Source organism: Mirounga leonina, unplaced genomic scaffold, assembly GCF_011800145.1.
Source record: "Mirounga leonina isolate KUSES-001 unplaced genomic scaffold, KU_Mleo_1.0 Mir_151, whole genome shotgun sequence".
NCBI classification, from domain to species: Eukaryota; Metazoa; Chordata; class Mammalia; order Carnivora; family Phocidae; genus Mirounga; species Mirounga leonina.
Genome location: NW_023270377.1, coordinates 72,959,956 through 72,977,959, shown reverse-complemented (window position 1 = coordinate 72,977,959; position 18,004 = coordinate 72,959,956). Strand labels below are relative to the sequence as shown.

Here is an 18,004-nt window from a genome sequence, read left to right as displayed (position 1 = left end):
AGGCTCCCCGCTGAGCAGGGAGCCCGATGCGGGACTCGATCCCGGGACTCCGGGATCATGACCCGAGCCGAAGGCAGTCGTTTAACCAACTGAGCCACCCAGGCGCCCCTGCTTACTTTTTTTAAAGTCAAGTTTATTGAGGTATAATTTACATTATGCAGTATAATTCATCCTGTATAATATAGTTCTATTAGTTTTGGCAAGCACATACAGTCATATAACCACCACCACAGTGAAGATAGAGAACATTTCTATCCTCCTCAAAATTTCTCTCATGCTCTTTGTAGTCAGTGTTTCCCTCCCCCTGTCCTCAGACCCTGACAGTCACTGATCTGTTTTCTGATCCTATACTTCTGCTTTTACAGAAGATCATGTAAATGGAATCATGTCATATAGAGACTTCTTAGTCTTTCATTTAGCCCAGGGATTGGCAAACTTTTCTGTAAAGGCCCAGGTAAGAGTCAATGTTTTACGTTTGCAGGCCATACCATCTCTGCTGCAACTTCTCCACTTTGCTGTTACAGTCATGGACTATCCACGAATGATTGGGTGTGGCTATGTGCCAATAAAATTTGGTTTATTTAAACAGATAGCAGCCAGATTTGGGTGGAAAACCATAATTCGCTGACCCCTAACTTAGCAGAATGCATTTGAGATCCATTAATGTTGTCAGGTCTATCAGTGATTTATTCTTTTTATTGCCAATTATTGTTCCATTGCATAAATATAGCACAGTTTGTTTAGTCATTCACCAGTGATAAATAAAGCCACTGTAAACATTTGCTACAGGTTTTTGTGTGAACACAGCTTTTGATTTCTCTTGAGTAATTACCTAGGAGAGGATTGCTGGGTTGAATGGTATGTGTTTACTTTTATAAGAAACTCAAGTTTTGGGGCACCTGGATGGCTCAGTCGTTAGGCGTCTGCCTTCAGCTCAGGTCATGATTCCAGGGTCCTGGGATCGAGCCCCGCATCGGGCTCCCTGCTCTGTGAGAGGCCTGCTTCTCCGTCTCCCACTCCCCCTGCTTGTTTTCCCTCTCTCGCTGTCTCTCTCTCTGTCAAATAAATAAATAAAATCTTTAAAAAAAAAAAAAGAAACTCAAGTTTTCCAAAATGGCTATATCATTTTGCATTTCTGCCAGCAATATAAGAGAGTTCCAATTGTGTTGTATTTTCACCTGCACTTGGTATTGTCCACCTTTTTTTTTTTTTTTTGGTTAAGTTCAGTCTACTGTAAAAGACTGTGAAGAATCTTAGAAACTAAGGTAAAGATGCTTACCTGTAACCTAACTTAAACTGGAAGCTCTTGAAGGCTTTTACACATGGAAATGACATTATTTGGGTTTTAAAATGATGACCCCACCTGCAGTATGGAGACCGACGTGGAGGTAGACATGGTGAATATGTAAAGACCTGTGACTTGAAAAGTGGCAATGAAGATGAAGTGACTGGGCCTGGGACATTTTTAGGAGGCGGAACTGATAGTACTCAGTGATTGATCAGATATGGACTTAGGAGAGTGGCCTAAGCAACTAGATGCAAAATGGTGCCTTCCCTGATGAACATTGGTAGGGAAAAAGTTTCAATTTTGAGATATATGTGAGACATCCAAAGGGAGGTACCAAATAGGTAGTGTGATGTCTGGGTTCTGGGATAGGGGAGCAAAATTGGAAGTCAGTGTGGTGTAAAGTTATATGACCATATGGAGGTAGAAGAAATTCTCTATAGAGTGTCTCTACAGAGAGACCTCCAGAGGAAACTAGGAGAGAGTGCTTAAGAGAGGCTGGAAAGAGAGAGAGAGCTCAGCTCAGACCGTTGTCTCTCAGATGCCAACGTGAGTGAACAGAAAGTTGTGTGCTGAGGTGACAGCTAAGATGACGGATAAAATGTGCTGACTGGATTTCGCAGCAAAGTGGACATGAGTCAGTTTTGGTGGTGGTGGTGGTGATGGTGTGTATATGAAAATGAAGATTAGAATGAATTGAGGAGTTGGTTGAGTGAGTAGGAGGTGAGGCAGTAGAAAAAGCAAGGGTGTACAGGACTTTCCAGAATTTTTAGGATGGTAAAAACATATGTAAGAGGCATTTTTTTTTTTTTTTTTTTATTCTTAAGGTGAGTTGAGATAGAGTGTACTGGGCGGGGGGTGGGGGGAAGGATGAGACAAGGGACAAAGACAGAGAAACAGTGCATGCAGTCCGTGGTATTGAGAAGCCCACAAGGCATGAGGGGTGCCCATCAGACCCAGCATACTTGCTAAGGAAGAAATTCAGTTGAGTTTAATATTCATAGTTACGACCTGTTAGCAGAGTAGAACAGGTGCCTTTTAGTGTTACCAAGTTCTAATGACTTATATCATGATATAGTCCTTAAATTTATTTCTTCAGTATTTCTATAAAACTTACCAAGCAGAAAATGTCAGCATTTTTTTTTTTTTTTTAATGTGTGAAAATGCTCTGGCAGTTTAGTCACTTGTCAGTCTTATGTCCAAGTACTACCCATCTGTCATGGCCCAGTTGAATCCTCAGATGAAAGACCCTCCCTCCCTGACCAGAACAGTCATAGCCTGGTGTTTCTTTGCTTTACTTTGGCATTTGTTCTTTCAACATACTTTTATATATGTATATACTGCATATATATATGTGTGTGTGTATAAAATGTATATATTTAAAACTCTTCTTCTTTTTCTTCTACTTCCTCCTTCTCCTCCTCTTCCTCCTCCTCCTTCTTTGATGATAGAAGGCCAAGCCCGTGACAGAAAAATGTCATGTTCCCCTAAAACCTAGTAGTTACATTTATTTAGTTATGGTAAATGTATGTAAATATGTATGTAAATGTGAACATGGGGAAATGGTTATTAGTAGATAAGTGGAGGAGTTGTATAAAGGAGAATAAGATTTTTGTGGCTTGCATCTGGATTATATAGCCTGAAAAATTATGGCACCTGATTATAATCTCTTGTTTTTATGAGACTTAGGAAAGTGTGTTTTAAAAGTTCCCTTTTACGTGCCATTAAATGATTAAATTATTTAATAAGTAATAGCAACAACTCAGTGGTGGTACTTCACAATTGACCAACTACTCTCCTATCATTCATCCATCAGACTGAGGACGACTCAGAGATGTAGAGCTAGAGACATCACAGGGGTTTATCCCATTCTACAAAGGAAGAAACCAACGCCCAGGGAGATAATGTGTCAAAAGTCATATACTGGTAAACAAAAGAGTGCTGAGACCAAAGCCAGGACCCTCTGATCCAGGTTTCTTTCAGTGTCCTCTGTGGCTTCTAGATTTCTTTTTATAGAAATCCAATTGGCCTGACAATAATTAAATTCAATTTTAAGGAACAACTTGGTTTCTTTTATTCAAATGAATAAAAAAAATCACTTATCAGAACAATATTATGCTTGGAGTTAAAGTCACTGTTTCTTGAACAGGCTTTGGCCTTGTGGTTCAGAGCTTCCTATGTGGCCCCTACAGCAGAATGGGAAAAACACTGCCGGCGTTACACTGATGCTGGGATTTAGAGGAAGGAAAATCGAAGTTACATACCTGTGGATAACTAACTGTTAGAGCAACCCCAGCCAGCACTGTTCACTATAGTGATTAAACCTACTATTAGCATTTTACTTATCTATTTTTCTGGGCTTTTGATTCTAATTTCTGGCAACTTTTTTTTTTTTTTAAGACCATCATTTTTTTTATTAAGGACAATAGCTTACCTTCTAATGAAAGAAAAACTAGAAACAGGGAAGGTCATTATCCTTTGGGGGGGCTATTGCTGGCTTTATTTTATTGTTAAAGCTTTCAAAAATTGAAATAGTGTATATTAAATATATAAAATATATAATTTTATATTAAAACATTTAATGGGGAAGCCTTTGACTAAAATCCTTAAAAAAAATCATTTCTGTTGGCCATAGCCGATCATTTGAACAGGACAATAACTTCCGTTAAGCGGATTCTTCTTTGATTATACTGACCTAAACTCATAGACCTCCAAGCTCTAGAATCTGTTTTTGCCAGGGGAATTAAGGAGTGAAGAACATACCCTTTTAAGAAATTGCAGAAAGGCATAAAGTGCTTTTTTCCTCCTCCTTTCAACACTTTAAAATGTTATCTGAATGAATTACTGCTGTGGGGTAAAACATTTCCTTCTGTTCTCCTATAAATTGTCTTCAACTAGGTATTTGGGAATTGCTGTACAGTGTGGGAAATAGTTGAACGTGGCTGTTTATGAACCCAAAACAAGCAGTTGATACACTGAATCTGAAACCAGGTGTTCCCTGCCTAAATAGTTGTGGCTTATTAAAACAAAACAAAATATCCCCCCCACCCCCCCACCTCCCGAATTGTAAGGACTTTTCTTTTCTACAGGGCAGTTAGTCCTGTGGCACCACGTGGACTTTGGACTACGGCCGAGCTTTGGTATTGCTCGTCTTCATTACACATCTTTTTAGAACACCGGGAGGTGTCTTGCGTTGGTGTTCCCATGAACAATTAAAAGCAGACTTTGGATTCTTTCTTACACCAGGTGAACCTGGCCTATGTCGAAGCAGCCCAGTGCATCTCAGAACCTGTTAACAGGGAGCCTCCTTCCAGAGAAGCTCAGCTGCTGACTTTGCAGAACATGTCCGAATTCGATATCCTGGTCATTGGAGGAGGGGCAACAGGGTGCGGCTGTGCCCTGGATGCCGTCACCAGAGGTGAGTCCCCACGTGGATGGAGGTTTTCCGGAGGGCGGTTTCGGCTCCGCCCACCCTGGCCCCCAGTCAAACAGGCAGCGTGCCCTCTAGGCTCGCGAAGTCACTTTCTGCTGCCTCGCCGGGTTTTCCAACCGTGGAGAAGCACTTTCATAGTTTCTCAATTTGGGGCACTCGCACAATTTTAAAATTAAACATAGCTGGTATTTTACGCGTAAAGGAATTTCTTTAAAAAGAAAACTTTAAGTTCCTATGAATTCATGAATTTGCTGTTCTTACTTATTTCTAATCTCCTAAAGTCAATACCTTTTAATGAAATAAAAATATTTGTATATGGCCTGAAATCACTTCGGTGTCAGTAAAGGGTAGAAAAGATTTATTAAAATGAGATAATCTAATAAAATAAATCTTTTTGTTCCTATATCTCTTAAAAGCGTTTCTCCCAGTGAAATATGGACTTCAGTTTGGGAGACTGGAGTTTATGCGAATTTATGATGGAAAAGACTGTTGCTAACCTGTAGTTCTGTCTCAGGCACCCAATTGGTCAGCATTAGGAAAGGCATGATGAGAAGCTCTTTAAAAATGGAAACACGACATGTAAAGAAAGAAATTTTAGTATGGAACACCGAAGCTCTTCCACGTGATATATTTGATAAAATAATTTGATTTTTGCCTGTGGTTATTATTACTTTGGAGTTTGGGGTGAAGGAAATCTGGGTGCATATCCTGGCTCAGTGGCTTTATTAGATGTGTTTATAGTTGTGAACACACCCACATGCACTCACTTGGGCAAATTCCTTAATTTCTGTAAGGTTCCTCGTCTTTCCAATAAGAAAAAAATACTTTCTTTGAATGATTGTTGTGAGGATTAATCGTAAAGACTGCTTAAAACAGTGCTTGTCACACAAAATAGAAGCTCAATAAATTATAGATAGCTGCCATTTTTATTTTTTTTATTTTTATTTTTAATTTTAAGTAGGCTCCACATCCAACGTGGAGCTTGAACTCATGCCCCTGAGATTAAGAGTCGCATACTCTACCACCGAGCCAGCCAGGCGCCCCTCTAACTGCCATTATTAACATGAAGGCAAAAGACTTTTATTTTTTTAATTATTATTTTTTAAGATTTTATTTCTTTATTTTAGAGAGAGAGCACTAATGTGCATGAGAGCCTGGTAGGGGGAGGTGGGTGGGGAGGAGAAGGGATGCAGCGTGTGGAGCCCACATGGGGCTCCATCCCATGACCCTGAGATCACGACCCTGAGATTAGGACCTAAGACCATGACCTAAACCGAAAACAAGAGTTGGATGTTTAACCAGCTGAGCCACCCAGGTGCCCCTAAGGCAAAGACTTTAAGAACCACTGGTCCTGGAGAAATAATCTTTGTGGTATCCGTAGATGTATCCAGTTGGGCTGGGCACTGCTGCGTGTAATTTGGACTCTGGGTTATTTTAGTTACTGTATAAGGTTCAATATTTATTGCAGTGTCATACTCAATGGTAATAATTTATTCCATGGAATAATTCTTCTCAGATTAAGTTACTGCCACATCCACCCTAGACTTACATTTAGTTGCCTTACATACCTGGTAGAATTTACTGGTAAGAAATGAATAAATTTGGCAAGATTTAGGCACATGCGCCACAAACAGGAAAGTGCCCTAGATTTACTATGATAGCATAGGACCTGCACTGAAGTTTTGATCCATGGAGACTTCGCAGCTTAGGTCCTTCTTGTCACTTCTAAATAATGGTAAATTCAAATATAGGTCTTGGAATTTATTGTGTTGTCAGGCAGGCCCCAATTTTCATAGAACTCCCCGTTTCCATCCATGGTTCATAATTTGTGCCGCATTATTCTCGGACATATTAAATAAACCAGCTGGAAAGAATGGTTGCAGTTATCTCAAGATATTAGAACTCACCTCTCTCCCCGGAGGCCTAAGGAGGAGAGTGGACAGGGAGGGCATGTTTGTAAGGAAGGAAGGAGGGGAGGTCTTGTTTGGGGCTACCCCTCCCAGGAGTTAGAATTGATCAGGTGGCAATTTTCTGTCTTAGCGGATCATTTCTCCAGTAGGATTCAGAAAAATACATTTTTTTGGTGTTTCCAGTTATGTTCGTGTTATGTATTGAAATATAGAGCAATTTTTAAAAATTATAGTTCCACAAATATTCACAGACTGCCTGTTGGATGCATGGCGGTATGCAGGATACTAATGAGAATACAAACTGGATTGACAGCCGACACCTTTAAGGTGCTCACAGTTCTGCTTGTCTGTATAGACTTGGTTACATCATGGAGAATATGTGCCTTTCAAAAGGTGTATGGACGGGCGCCTGGGTGGCTCAGTTGGTTAAGTGACTGCCTTTAGCTCAGGTCATGATCTTGGAGTCCCGGGATCGAGTCCCGCATCGGGCTACCTGCTCAGCAGGGAGTCTGCTTCTCCCTCTCCCGCTCCCCCGTCTTGTGCTCTTTCTCTCTCTCACTCTCTCTCTCAAATAAATAAATAAAATCTTTAAAAAAAAAAGGTGTATGGACATTCTGGATCTATAAAGCTGAGAGTCGTTATATCTGCAGAGGATGGTCAGGAGAAAGAAAGCTGCTATTTTGCATGGGTAGAATTTTAATAGGCAAACATTGCTTAGTGAAAGTGTCGCAATATGAGGGAACACATGGGAGGAAAAACATGGAGTCAGTGTGTGAGGGAGAGAGCACGGTTCCCTTTGGAGGAGCATCAAGCTGTGTAGAGGGGGATATGAGAGAAGGTGGGGAGGTGGGGCTGGGCCTGGTATGCCAGAAGAAGGCCTTTGGACTTTTCTGAATGGGCCACTTTGAGACCCTGAAGAGCATTTTTGGTGATGAGGAATGGATAGGCCGTAAGGAAGGAGCTGGGCTGCTCATAAGCTTTTAAGAGATCTAGAGACAGACAAAACAGCAAGGAGGTAACTTTCTAGAGGAACAATCTGAATATTTCTGGGGACTCAGAGGAAAAAACCTGTACAGGAGGAGAACCTTAATATGCAAGTAATAGAAGGCAACATGTGGAACAAGGATATCAAAGATGTGTCTTAGGTTTGGCAGGGAGGTAAGAGACATCTCTTGGAGACAGGAACAAAGGGTAAAGATTCTAAGATATAAAAAAGGGAGCTTGTGTGACCACAAAGAACTATTTTTATTCACAAAAAAACAAAGAGAGATGTTCTACTTACAGCTAGGAGTAGGGGACTTCCATGTAGAAAAGATTTAGAACTACTGTACAGAGAATGTGATAGGGAATAAGGGGTCACTTTGCTGTGGTTAGAAAATGTAAATTTATTTTCTATGCAGGGTGTGTGTATGTGTATGTGTGTGTGTGTGTGTGTCTTGTATTGTTTAGAGCAGAGACAGAGAAAATACACAGTAGGATAGAATGCGGAATGGAGAACTGACTGGATATCAGAGAAAAGATTCTATGAAGGCAGAGGGGATTGTTTAAATGGAGACCTACAACCGGTAGGGGGGGGTTGAGGGGTGTTGGAGAGCCAGCTTCCGTCAAAGAGTTAGGGTAGGTTGAGGGACTGAGGGTAATGATAATGATGCGACCCCTGTTCAGTGCCTTTTCTTCCTTTCAAAAAGTCTTGCTTTCTAGATTTATATCTTTTTCAAAGCCTAGACAAGATCATACTATAGTCATTACTTTGTAGTGTGTTACTTTCAAGTAACAGTATATTTAATCATGTCTATGCTATTCATTCTTTTTAATGGCTGAAGAATTCATCCCAAGGATGTTCTTGTTAATGATTCTTTAGGTTTCAAGTTTTTTGTTTGTTTGTTTGTTTTTCCTATTTAAAACAAGATTGTTTGTGAGTTGAGTACTGATCCAGCTCTGAGAATAAACAGATTAGTAAGATGTGGTTTTTGTCCTCCAGGGGCTTATAGTTTGTTAGTCTTTGCTGAACAAGTGCGTTTTTTCTTTGGGCAGTGAAGGACATTCGGTAGTGATGAGGACATGAACTGGTGCATGAGCTGATGACCACAGTCAAGTGAGGGGAGTGATGGAGATGGTGGTGATGATGATGACTTTGGGAAGATAAGAGGTTCCAGAGCCTGGCTGTTGACCAGATTTTAAATTTTTATAGTTAGTAGTGATTGACTGAATGTCTTATATATGGAGCTTTATATCTATGGAATATCCCTTATAAAAGGGATGGATAAACCTTAGTTTGTATTTCTTTTATTATGCTGGTAGCCCTTGGGGGGGGTAGGATTTATAATTAAAATGTATAGAGATGCTGAAGTTAATCTGTATTTATCCTTTTACTACAATTTCTGATCATATCAGTAGCCCTCTGAAGTGTGAAATAATCATGGGCATTTGGTTAATGAATTGTGCATTGTTGCTGTTCATTCATGGAATTTGCTCTTTTATTATATTTGATGCTTCACTTAACAACAAATTTTGCTTTCTCTGCGTTTGATATGTTTTTACCAAATTATTCCTGATTGTATCCATTAATCTTTAGTCACATTTGACAAAAATAAATTACTGTGATCTTTTAAAGTTACCAGTAATAATTAGATTTTTCAGGACATCCAAGTTTGGGGGGAACCACTAGATGTTAGAGGGCTTGTATAGAAATGTTTGCACAAGGTTTTTGATGAAATACTATGCCCAAATGCAATTTTGGTAATGGATAAACAAAGACTATAGAAGGCAGAGAAAAAGTCATGAAGTCTTCCTAATGAACATTTATTTACATTCTTACCCTCTGCCTTTTCTTGGGAATTAATTTTCATTTGTTTCATTTGGGAATATGATTTTATAAACATAATATGCACAATTCTTGTCACGTTCTTCTGCAGATTTCCAGAATCAATAGAAATCGCTTCTCTGTTTAACACTGGGTCCAGTCTCCAGGCAGGAGACCAGTCTTGAAGCGCGCGGCTGGAGGCACTCTGCCCCCAGGGAGAGCTGAAATGAGGAGAATCTGATAAATATAATCACCCCCTCAGGGTTCGTCAAGGTGGTTTTTTTTCAGGTTTTTTTGTTCTTTTATGTATCGGGGATCACCTAGGACATTTTTGGTTTAAAAATCTGATTTATAAGTTTAACCGTTATGGCTTTTAATTCAAATTCCAGAGAAGACTGCCTCTTGCAGGAGGGAAACGTTCATTGTAGTTTTCCTGTTCAAAAAAAGCTATACATACTTTTAGTTTATGAATGGTATGTGTCTGGTAGTTCCTCAGTTCTCAGTTTCAGCTCGTCTAATGCAGTATAGCCCAGTGATTAAGGATACAGGTTGTGGAATTAAAATGAAGTGGGATCTAGTCTTGGCTTCATCATATACTAGCTTTATGAGCTTCTACAAGTGTCTTAACCTTGTAGAGAGCCTCAAGGTTCTCAGACATAAATGAAAGAGAACAATGACACTTTTCTGCTTAAGTAAAGGTTTGTGAGAGGGAGGAGGTGTGTGCATTGTAGAAAAAGAACAGGGAGGGAGAGCCTGGGAAGATAGTGCATTCTGGGAATTACAGGTCGGCTCCTTCACTCCCTTCTACTTCCACCCCTCTACCACCATGATGGAAGAGAAAATCCTGTTTCAGGACAGGAGACTTGCAACAGATGAAGTTTGCAGTTTTCTGAACACTGCTAGTTAGACTCGATTGCAAAGTCCTACTAAAATTAATTGGAAATTTAATGTAATTTTAATTAATATACTGCTTTTCTTTGACAGGAGTTGGGGGCGGGACTTGAAAAATTATGCTAAAGTTTATCTGGAAAAATAAGCCTATGAGATTTACCAGATGAATTCTGAAAAAGAATAATGATGGGGCGCCTGAGTGGCTCTGTTAGTTGAGTGTCTGCCTTCGGCTCAGGTCATGATCCTAGGGTCCTGGGATCAGCCCACATCAGCTTCCTGCTCAGCAGGGAGTCTTCTTGTCCCTCTCCCTCTGCTGCTTCCCCTGCTTGTGCTCTCTCTCTTTCTCTCTGTCAAATAAATAAATAAAATCTTAAAAAAAAAAAAGAATGATAGTAGAAGATATAGAGATCTATCAGATATTAAAGTGTATTCTAAAGCTACTTAAATTAAAATAGTTTGCTAAACAAATATAGAGATAAGCGGAACAAAAGAGCCTAGAAATAGATCTAAATACATAAAATTCAGAATATGGTGAAGTCAGGATTTCAAATCTGTCATTATTAGTTATTTAATAAGTGGTGTTGGAGTATCCACTTTCCCAGGTTTTTGTATGTATATATGTGTGTATGTATATACATGTAAATACATATGTATATATATTCTATTTGTCATATTCCAAGTGAACCAAGGATATAACCATAAAACACCATAAACCTATTAGAAGAAAGTATATGTGGATATTAAAAAAAATGTAGTAAAAAATGTATTTTTAAGCAGGACAACAATAGAGCCATTTTCCTTTTGGAAAATTTTGCTAAATCTGATTTCATAAAAACTAAAATTTATCTATGGCAAAAATAAAATAAACACATGTGAGACTGGGAAAATATTTATAACCTAGCAGACAGGGTTTGTTATATTGTTTTTAACTTTTCTATATCCTTTGCTTTAGTACGTCTATGATAAACAGCTGGATTCTTCTGCGTTTTTTTTTTTTAAGTTTATTTATTTATTTAAGTAATCTCTACACCCAACATGGGGCTTGAACTCATGACCTCAACATCAGGAGTCACATGCTCTTCTGACTGAGCCAGCCAGGAGACCTGTTTTTTTTTTTTTTTTAATGCTTAATAAATAGAATCTATCTTTATTTTTTAATTAAGTTTTTTATTTTGATTCCGGTTAGAATCTATCTTTAACTAGGTGAATTTGATCCATTTAAAGATAGATTTTATCTATTAAGCATAAAGAAAAAAGAATGAAATTTGATCCATTTCCATTTGTTTGGATCCCATATACATTTATTTTGTATTTTTACCTTACATCTTTTATTTTACTTCTTTTCCTTCCTTTCATTCATATGAAATCACTTTTGGATCACTCTGTTTCCATACCTTAAACTCTATACGTAGAATCCTTTCCACGCTCGAGTCCCATCAGAGACTTTTCCCAGAGTCAAATTGAGGCTCTTGACCTGTGTTGATATTGAGCATTGTGCAGACCAATTGCTGAGCCAGCTGGTGGTGCTTTGGCTTAGGTGATGCTCTCTGTGTCTGTCTTCCTACCTCCTAGATATGTCCCCGCAGATAGTCCACAGCCCTGGACGGTGGTCAGCAGAAGCATCTCCACAATCACTTGTACTGGATGAAGCCCTTCTTTAGTTCCCAGCATTCAGGTGGTCAGTCCAGCTTCCTTACCTCTCCTTGCAAGGGGAGACCTGTATTCCTCTTGCCCTTCAGGGATTGAATTTTTGGTTGCTTTTGCCTGTTTTAGACCCAGGGCTCAGCAAGACAGAGGCTTTGGCCTAACCACTCTGCTCTGAATTTCTGCTACATTTCTGATCCAAAGTGTGTTTATTTTTGAGTCAACCACGTTCTTTAAATATACATAGGGATCTGTGTTTGCAGACGAGGAGGAGTTCAAAGCTGAACTCATAATGCCATATTGATCAAAATTTTACTTACAGCAATTTATAATAGCAAAAACCTGAGGTCTGGTTTAATAAATTGGGTACATTCAGTTATCCAAAAGAGGTTTATGCCTATTTTCAGGGAAAATGGCTAAAATGTATCATAAATTGGAAAACAAGTTGTGAAGAATGAGTTTATTAATTCTGTTTGTGTTTAAAGCAAAAAGGTACATAGGTTGTATACTTTCATAAGCATATTAAGTTTCTGGTAATATTTATTTATTTATTTATTTATTTTATTTATTCATTTGAGACACAGAGATACAGAGAGAGAGACAGAGAGCATGAGGAGGGGGAGAGGCAGAGGGAGAAGCAGGCTCCCTGCGGAGCCAGGAGCCTGATGTGGGGCTCCATCCCAGGACCCTGGGATCATGACCTGAGCTGGAGGCAGACACTTAACCATCTGAGCCACCCAGGCGCCCTAAGTTTCTGGTAATATTTAATATGGGACATTTTTATTGTTAACATTGGTTATGTCTGGATTTTGTAACTAGGAAGCCAGTGGTGTGTTAGTCTCTCTTTTCATCCCTTGGATATTCCTCCTCTCTTTGAACACTGGCAGTTTTTATAATAAAAAAATAAAAAGAGGAAGCAACAACAGCAACTCCCTTCTTCCCTCATAACTGCATTACTCTAATTAATGTTATGGCTGAATACATTTTTGTGCCTCCATAATCTGTGTGTACTTAAGGAACACAAAGTATGTTAATGATACATTCTACTGCAAAGTGGTATCTTCATTAATAGTTTATCTGTTTCCTAATATAAATAGCAATAGTATTAAATAACCAATCCAATATTATACAATTATGTAAAATGTTAACATTCATTGTTAGGAAAAACTAGGTCAATGCATAGGATTCATATTGCTGAGGATTAACAAGCCAGGTTTACTTTGCACTGTAGAGTGTTATTTTTTTAGGGAATTGATTTTTCATATAAAATGTTCAGCCTTTGGGTTAGTCCCTTGTCTTATTAATGGCATTGGCTTTCTGAAATCCAAAGGTAAGTACCCAAAACTTTTCTAAAAAAAGATAAACTTTCCTTTCCTTAAACTACATCATTTTTCCTTCATGGGGCATGTGGCTTTAATACTTATGCTATGGTACTAATGTACAGAGTGTCTAAATTTTTTGATTTGTATATTACCTTGGTGCCTCCGCTAGGTAATTTACAGGGATTTATCTCTCCTTTCTATTTAAAAATATCTAAATAATGCCATATCTGAAAATTTATTCTAATGAAATAATTAAAAATGCAGAGTTTAAACGAAAATATGTTGCAGTAATATCTGTGATAGTGAAGGTATGAAATAACCCAAATGTTCAAAAATAGGGAATTGAATATAAATCATTGTAAATATTTAATGTAATACTATTCATACATTAAAAATAACATTATAGAAAAATATGTATTGACATGGAGAGATGTTTACAATAAATAATGTTAAATGAAAAAAATGGAATATATCATATGATCCTATTTTTGTAAAAATGTACATATGTGATTATATACATGCATAGAAAATGCGAACGTTTAAATGTTCACAAATGTCAACTGTGGTTATCTCTAAGCAGTGCGATTACAGGAGAGTTTTATTTTGTTCTCTTTACTTCTCTGCATTTATTATATTGAGCATGTTTTCATGCATAATAAGATAATCAGTAAAAGGTATTAAAATATACTTCTGTTCTATATCATGTTGTGAAAGTTAAATGTCGTACTATTCTTCCCCTTAGAAGGTAATTACTCCTCTGTATTCATCCAACTGTCTTGAGCCACAAATTGGTTTAGCTGGAAGTGCTTGGTAGCTAGATGTTCTCACTCAGGTCAGCAAAGGCAAAGCTGTAAAGAGCCGTATTTAGTTCATGCCCCTTGCCACACATCCCTCAGAATACAATTTGAACTTGCTAAAAGATGGGTTGAAGATGACGGAAAGGCAGATTTCAGTTGACTTTATTCTTCCACTGTAGCTAACCTTGTTATCCACCTAAGATTTTCAGAGTCATTTCACTCCGAATATTAATACTTCACCACTGTCATGAAATTCCTGTGAATACCTACTAAAAGCAATCAATAATAAAAAAATAAATAAAATAACAGTACCACTCCTAAATGTTCTGGTTCATCTCAGCAGTGATAGAGCTCATTGCTTTCCATAAAAAGTAACTGCTAAGAAGAAAAGAAAAAAAAAACTATTCCTCATAAAATCTTGAACTAGTTTAGTTGAATTACTGTAAATGCACAGAGAGGTCAGCCCTTCATTGCTAGGCACGTGGGATGGCCATTCTTTCTACTCTGAGGGAAGATCTTCCCGAGCTCCTCAAATCCACAGCCAGGAGTAGTTGCCTTTTTTTTTTTTTTTTTTTTAAATATTTTATTTATTTATTTGACAGAGAGAGAGAGACAGCGAGAGAGGGAACACAAGCAGGGGGAGTGGGAGAGGGAGAAGCAGGCTTCCCGCGGATCAGGGAACCCCATGCGGGGCTCGATCCCAGGACCCTGAAATCATGACCTGAGCCGAAGGCAGACGCTTAACGACTGAGCCACTCAGGCGCCCCCAGGAGTAGTTGCGTGAAGCCTGCGTACATTATTTTTGATGTCCTTCAAACTTAATTATTTTATCTAAGAGCGCAAAATGTTAGCATTAAATGTCACTTAAAAATACTGTTCAGTGTCTTTAAAAAGGTAAAACAGTACCCTCTTTTCACTTCCTTACTTTATACTTAAAGTATCAGAAAGCTGAGCTCTTAATTTTGGATCAGTAATTTTTGAGAGGAGGAAAATTTTGGATTTTGAGGGGTGAAACAGAAAGGAACATATTAGATAATGGAACTGTGCAAGATTATAAGGCTTTTAAAAATTTCAGTGTCTTTGCTTTAGTTGGTTAATTAGTTAAAAATATATTTATGAGAGGGCGCCTGGGTGGCTCAGTTGTTGTGTCTGCCTTCGGCCCAGGTCATGATCCCAGGGTCCTGGGATCGAGCCCCGCATCAGGCTCCCCGCTCGGCGGGAAGCCTGCTTCTCCCTCTCCCACTCCCCCTGCTTGTGTTCCTGCTCTCGCTGTCTCTCTCTCTGTCAAATAAATAAATAAATAAAATCTTTAAAAATATATATATATTTATGAGAAACAGAACTTCTAGTAATGTCTTGATTTTGCATCATTTACGTCCTCCCTCATACCATTGTTCTCATTCAACAAAAATGAGAAAACATTTAGTGTGTAATAGCAGTTGAAAATTTAAAAATATTTTCTTTTTTTTCTGAATATCTGGGTGTTTTATGTGTTTGGTTCTGAAAACTTTTGGTAATATTTTTAGGTTACATGGTGCTTGAATATATCAATTTCGCTATAACTTTGGAGGTTACATTTTTATGTTTTTTTGCTCTGGAAGAAGCAGTATCATTTCGCTCCAGGAATTTTGGTGGGTAGCTTGATGATATGGCACTAGAAATAATAGGACAAGCAAAACAGCCTGGTTTGACAGAGGAGCCCATTTTAACTTTTGTTGGTATTCACTAGGGTTTTTCACATAAATACATGTGAATAACTTTTTTAAATGTCCAATACTTGCAAAAGCAGTTTTGAGGCTTTCAAGTGTTAGCTCTCACTTACATATCCTGAAATAGCCTCCTGAGATGGCTTGCTAATTCCTAGAGTAGTTCCCTGCCTCACACTCTTGTCAGTTTAGGAAAGAAAAAAAAAAAAAAAAAAAAATCCATCCTGATAACACAAGCCCATAAAATTCTCTCCTCATATCACTCTCCAGTACCATCTTCTGCCTTGTGAGGCTGGACTCAGGAGCAGGGTTCATTGTCCTGCTCCTGCTGTATGGCACACATCCCCTAAATGGTCTGCCCCCCATCTCTTAACCCCTCCATCCCTACTCTCCACCCCCACAGAGAGATCTTTCTAGAACATTAATCTGATTTCTCAGCTTAAAACACTTTGGTGGTTCCCCTGACAGCACAATTGTGTTTCTCAAAACAATATCTGAGAATTTCTGGAAAAAATTGAAATGTTATTCCTTTTTTATAATCATCATAATAAAAAAAGCAACCAGCAATACCTTTCCTCAAAATGGATAACTTGGAGCTGAGAGCAGTGCTTGGGTTCATGCTTCTTTAGCATTGATGCCAAATCTTGTACTTTTTTTTTTTCTTTCTATAATATTTCTTTTATTTTCTTTATTGTAGTATGATTGACATATAACATTAGTTGCAGATATACAATAATAATTTGATATTTGTATATGTTGAAAAACTATCACAGTAAGTCTAGTTGTACTTTCTGACAAAGCATGTGCTTCTCAAATCAGTCCACGACTTGGAACCATGGTCTCAGAGGCATTTTCCTTTTCAGGAGACTCAGATATTACTTACTTGTGAGAAACAATTGCCCATAGGACAGAGTCCAGATTTCCCGGTGTGGATGAAAGGCCGTTTGTGATCTGCCTTTTACTATTCCTCCCCCTGGATCTCCTTCACATTGTCCCCAGCCCCTGAGTGACAAACGGCCCCTAAATGAGCTGGGCCATCTCAAGCATTTGCCTTTCACTTGCTTAAGTACTTTTTATTTTTTGCCAGTGATCATTCCTTCCCCTCCTATCTTGAACGCATACTCCTCCGTAAACTCAGCTTTTCTTGAAGACCCCAACCCCAGGTGCAATGAAAAACTTATATTGTGTCTGAAGTTATTAATCACACGGGGAATCATGCCATCAATAAGCTACCCCAAAATTTAGTGGCCTAAAACGACCTTTGCTATCACACAATTTTGGTGGGTCAGGGATCTGGCTGTGCCTGAGCCTGGGTTCTCTAGCTCTGAGTGCTTCCTAGTAACTCCCGTAGTTGTTGGCACAATTCACTTCCTCACTGGTGTTTGGACTGAGGCCTCAGATCCTTGTGACCTGTTGCCTGGGGGCCTGCCTTAGGCCATGGTCTTAAAACATGACAGTTTGCTTCATCCTAGAAAGCAAGAGAGGGCAAGAGAGAGAGAGCAGGAGTCACAGTCTTCTGTAACCTAGTCACAGAAGTGGCATGCCCTAATTGTTGCATTGGGGATCCCATGCTGGGAGGTGGGGATTACTGGGGACAGGCCCAGGTGGGGAGCCAGGGGTTGGATGGGAGGGCTCTCTCACTCTCATGTCCCTGCCTCTCGTGGGGCAGGCATCTTGGTGCCATGACTGGATTTCCAAGGTTAAATGAGAGGTATAGTTTAAATAATCTGGCTCTTAAATGCCCTTCGAAAGTCAACTCCCTCACCCAATCTTCAACTGAAGACACAATGGTCTATTTTAGCGCTGGAAGATCTCTGTTGGACTTACTAAGAAAAGGTGAAAAAGCTCACCAAAGCATTCTTGAGATTACCAAATTTAATCTTGACTATGCAATTTTAGGTTTATGTCCTGATTTTAACTTCTAACCCAGAGTAAGATAAGAGTTCTCTGTATTTGCAAATCTTAGCACCTATAAAACTATTGCACTTACTTGCCTCTCTCTGAGCTGGGAGCTGCATGACAGCTTGGTCCATGCCGAATTCATTTCTAAAGCCAGCACTTTGCCTGGCACTTACGTTCTCCATATTCTTTTAAAATATATGTGCTAACTTGACATATTTTCCTGTTTTTTGTTTTTTTTTTAAATACATTCAGTACTGAATTTACTAAGCATATCTGATAGAGTTTTCAGAGTTGAGACTTTGACAGATCTT

At 38.8% G+C, this 18,004-nt stretch overlaps 1 protein-coding gene across 1 annotated transcript in view; it reads left to right on the top strand.

Annotated features, from left to right (window-relative positions):
* The window catches only part of GPD2 (glycerol-3-phosphate dehydrogenase 2), a 139,898-nt gene that overhangs the window by 51,554 nt on the left and 70,340 nt on the right, over positions 1–18,004 (top strand). Inside the window, exon 3 of the mRNA XM_035007998.1 lies at positions 4,532–4,703. Coding sequence (XP_034863889.1) covers positions 4,532–4,703 — 172 coding nt within the window. The remainder of the gene's footprint in view (positions 1–4,531; positions 4,704–18,004) is intronic.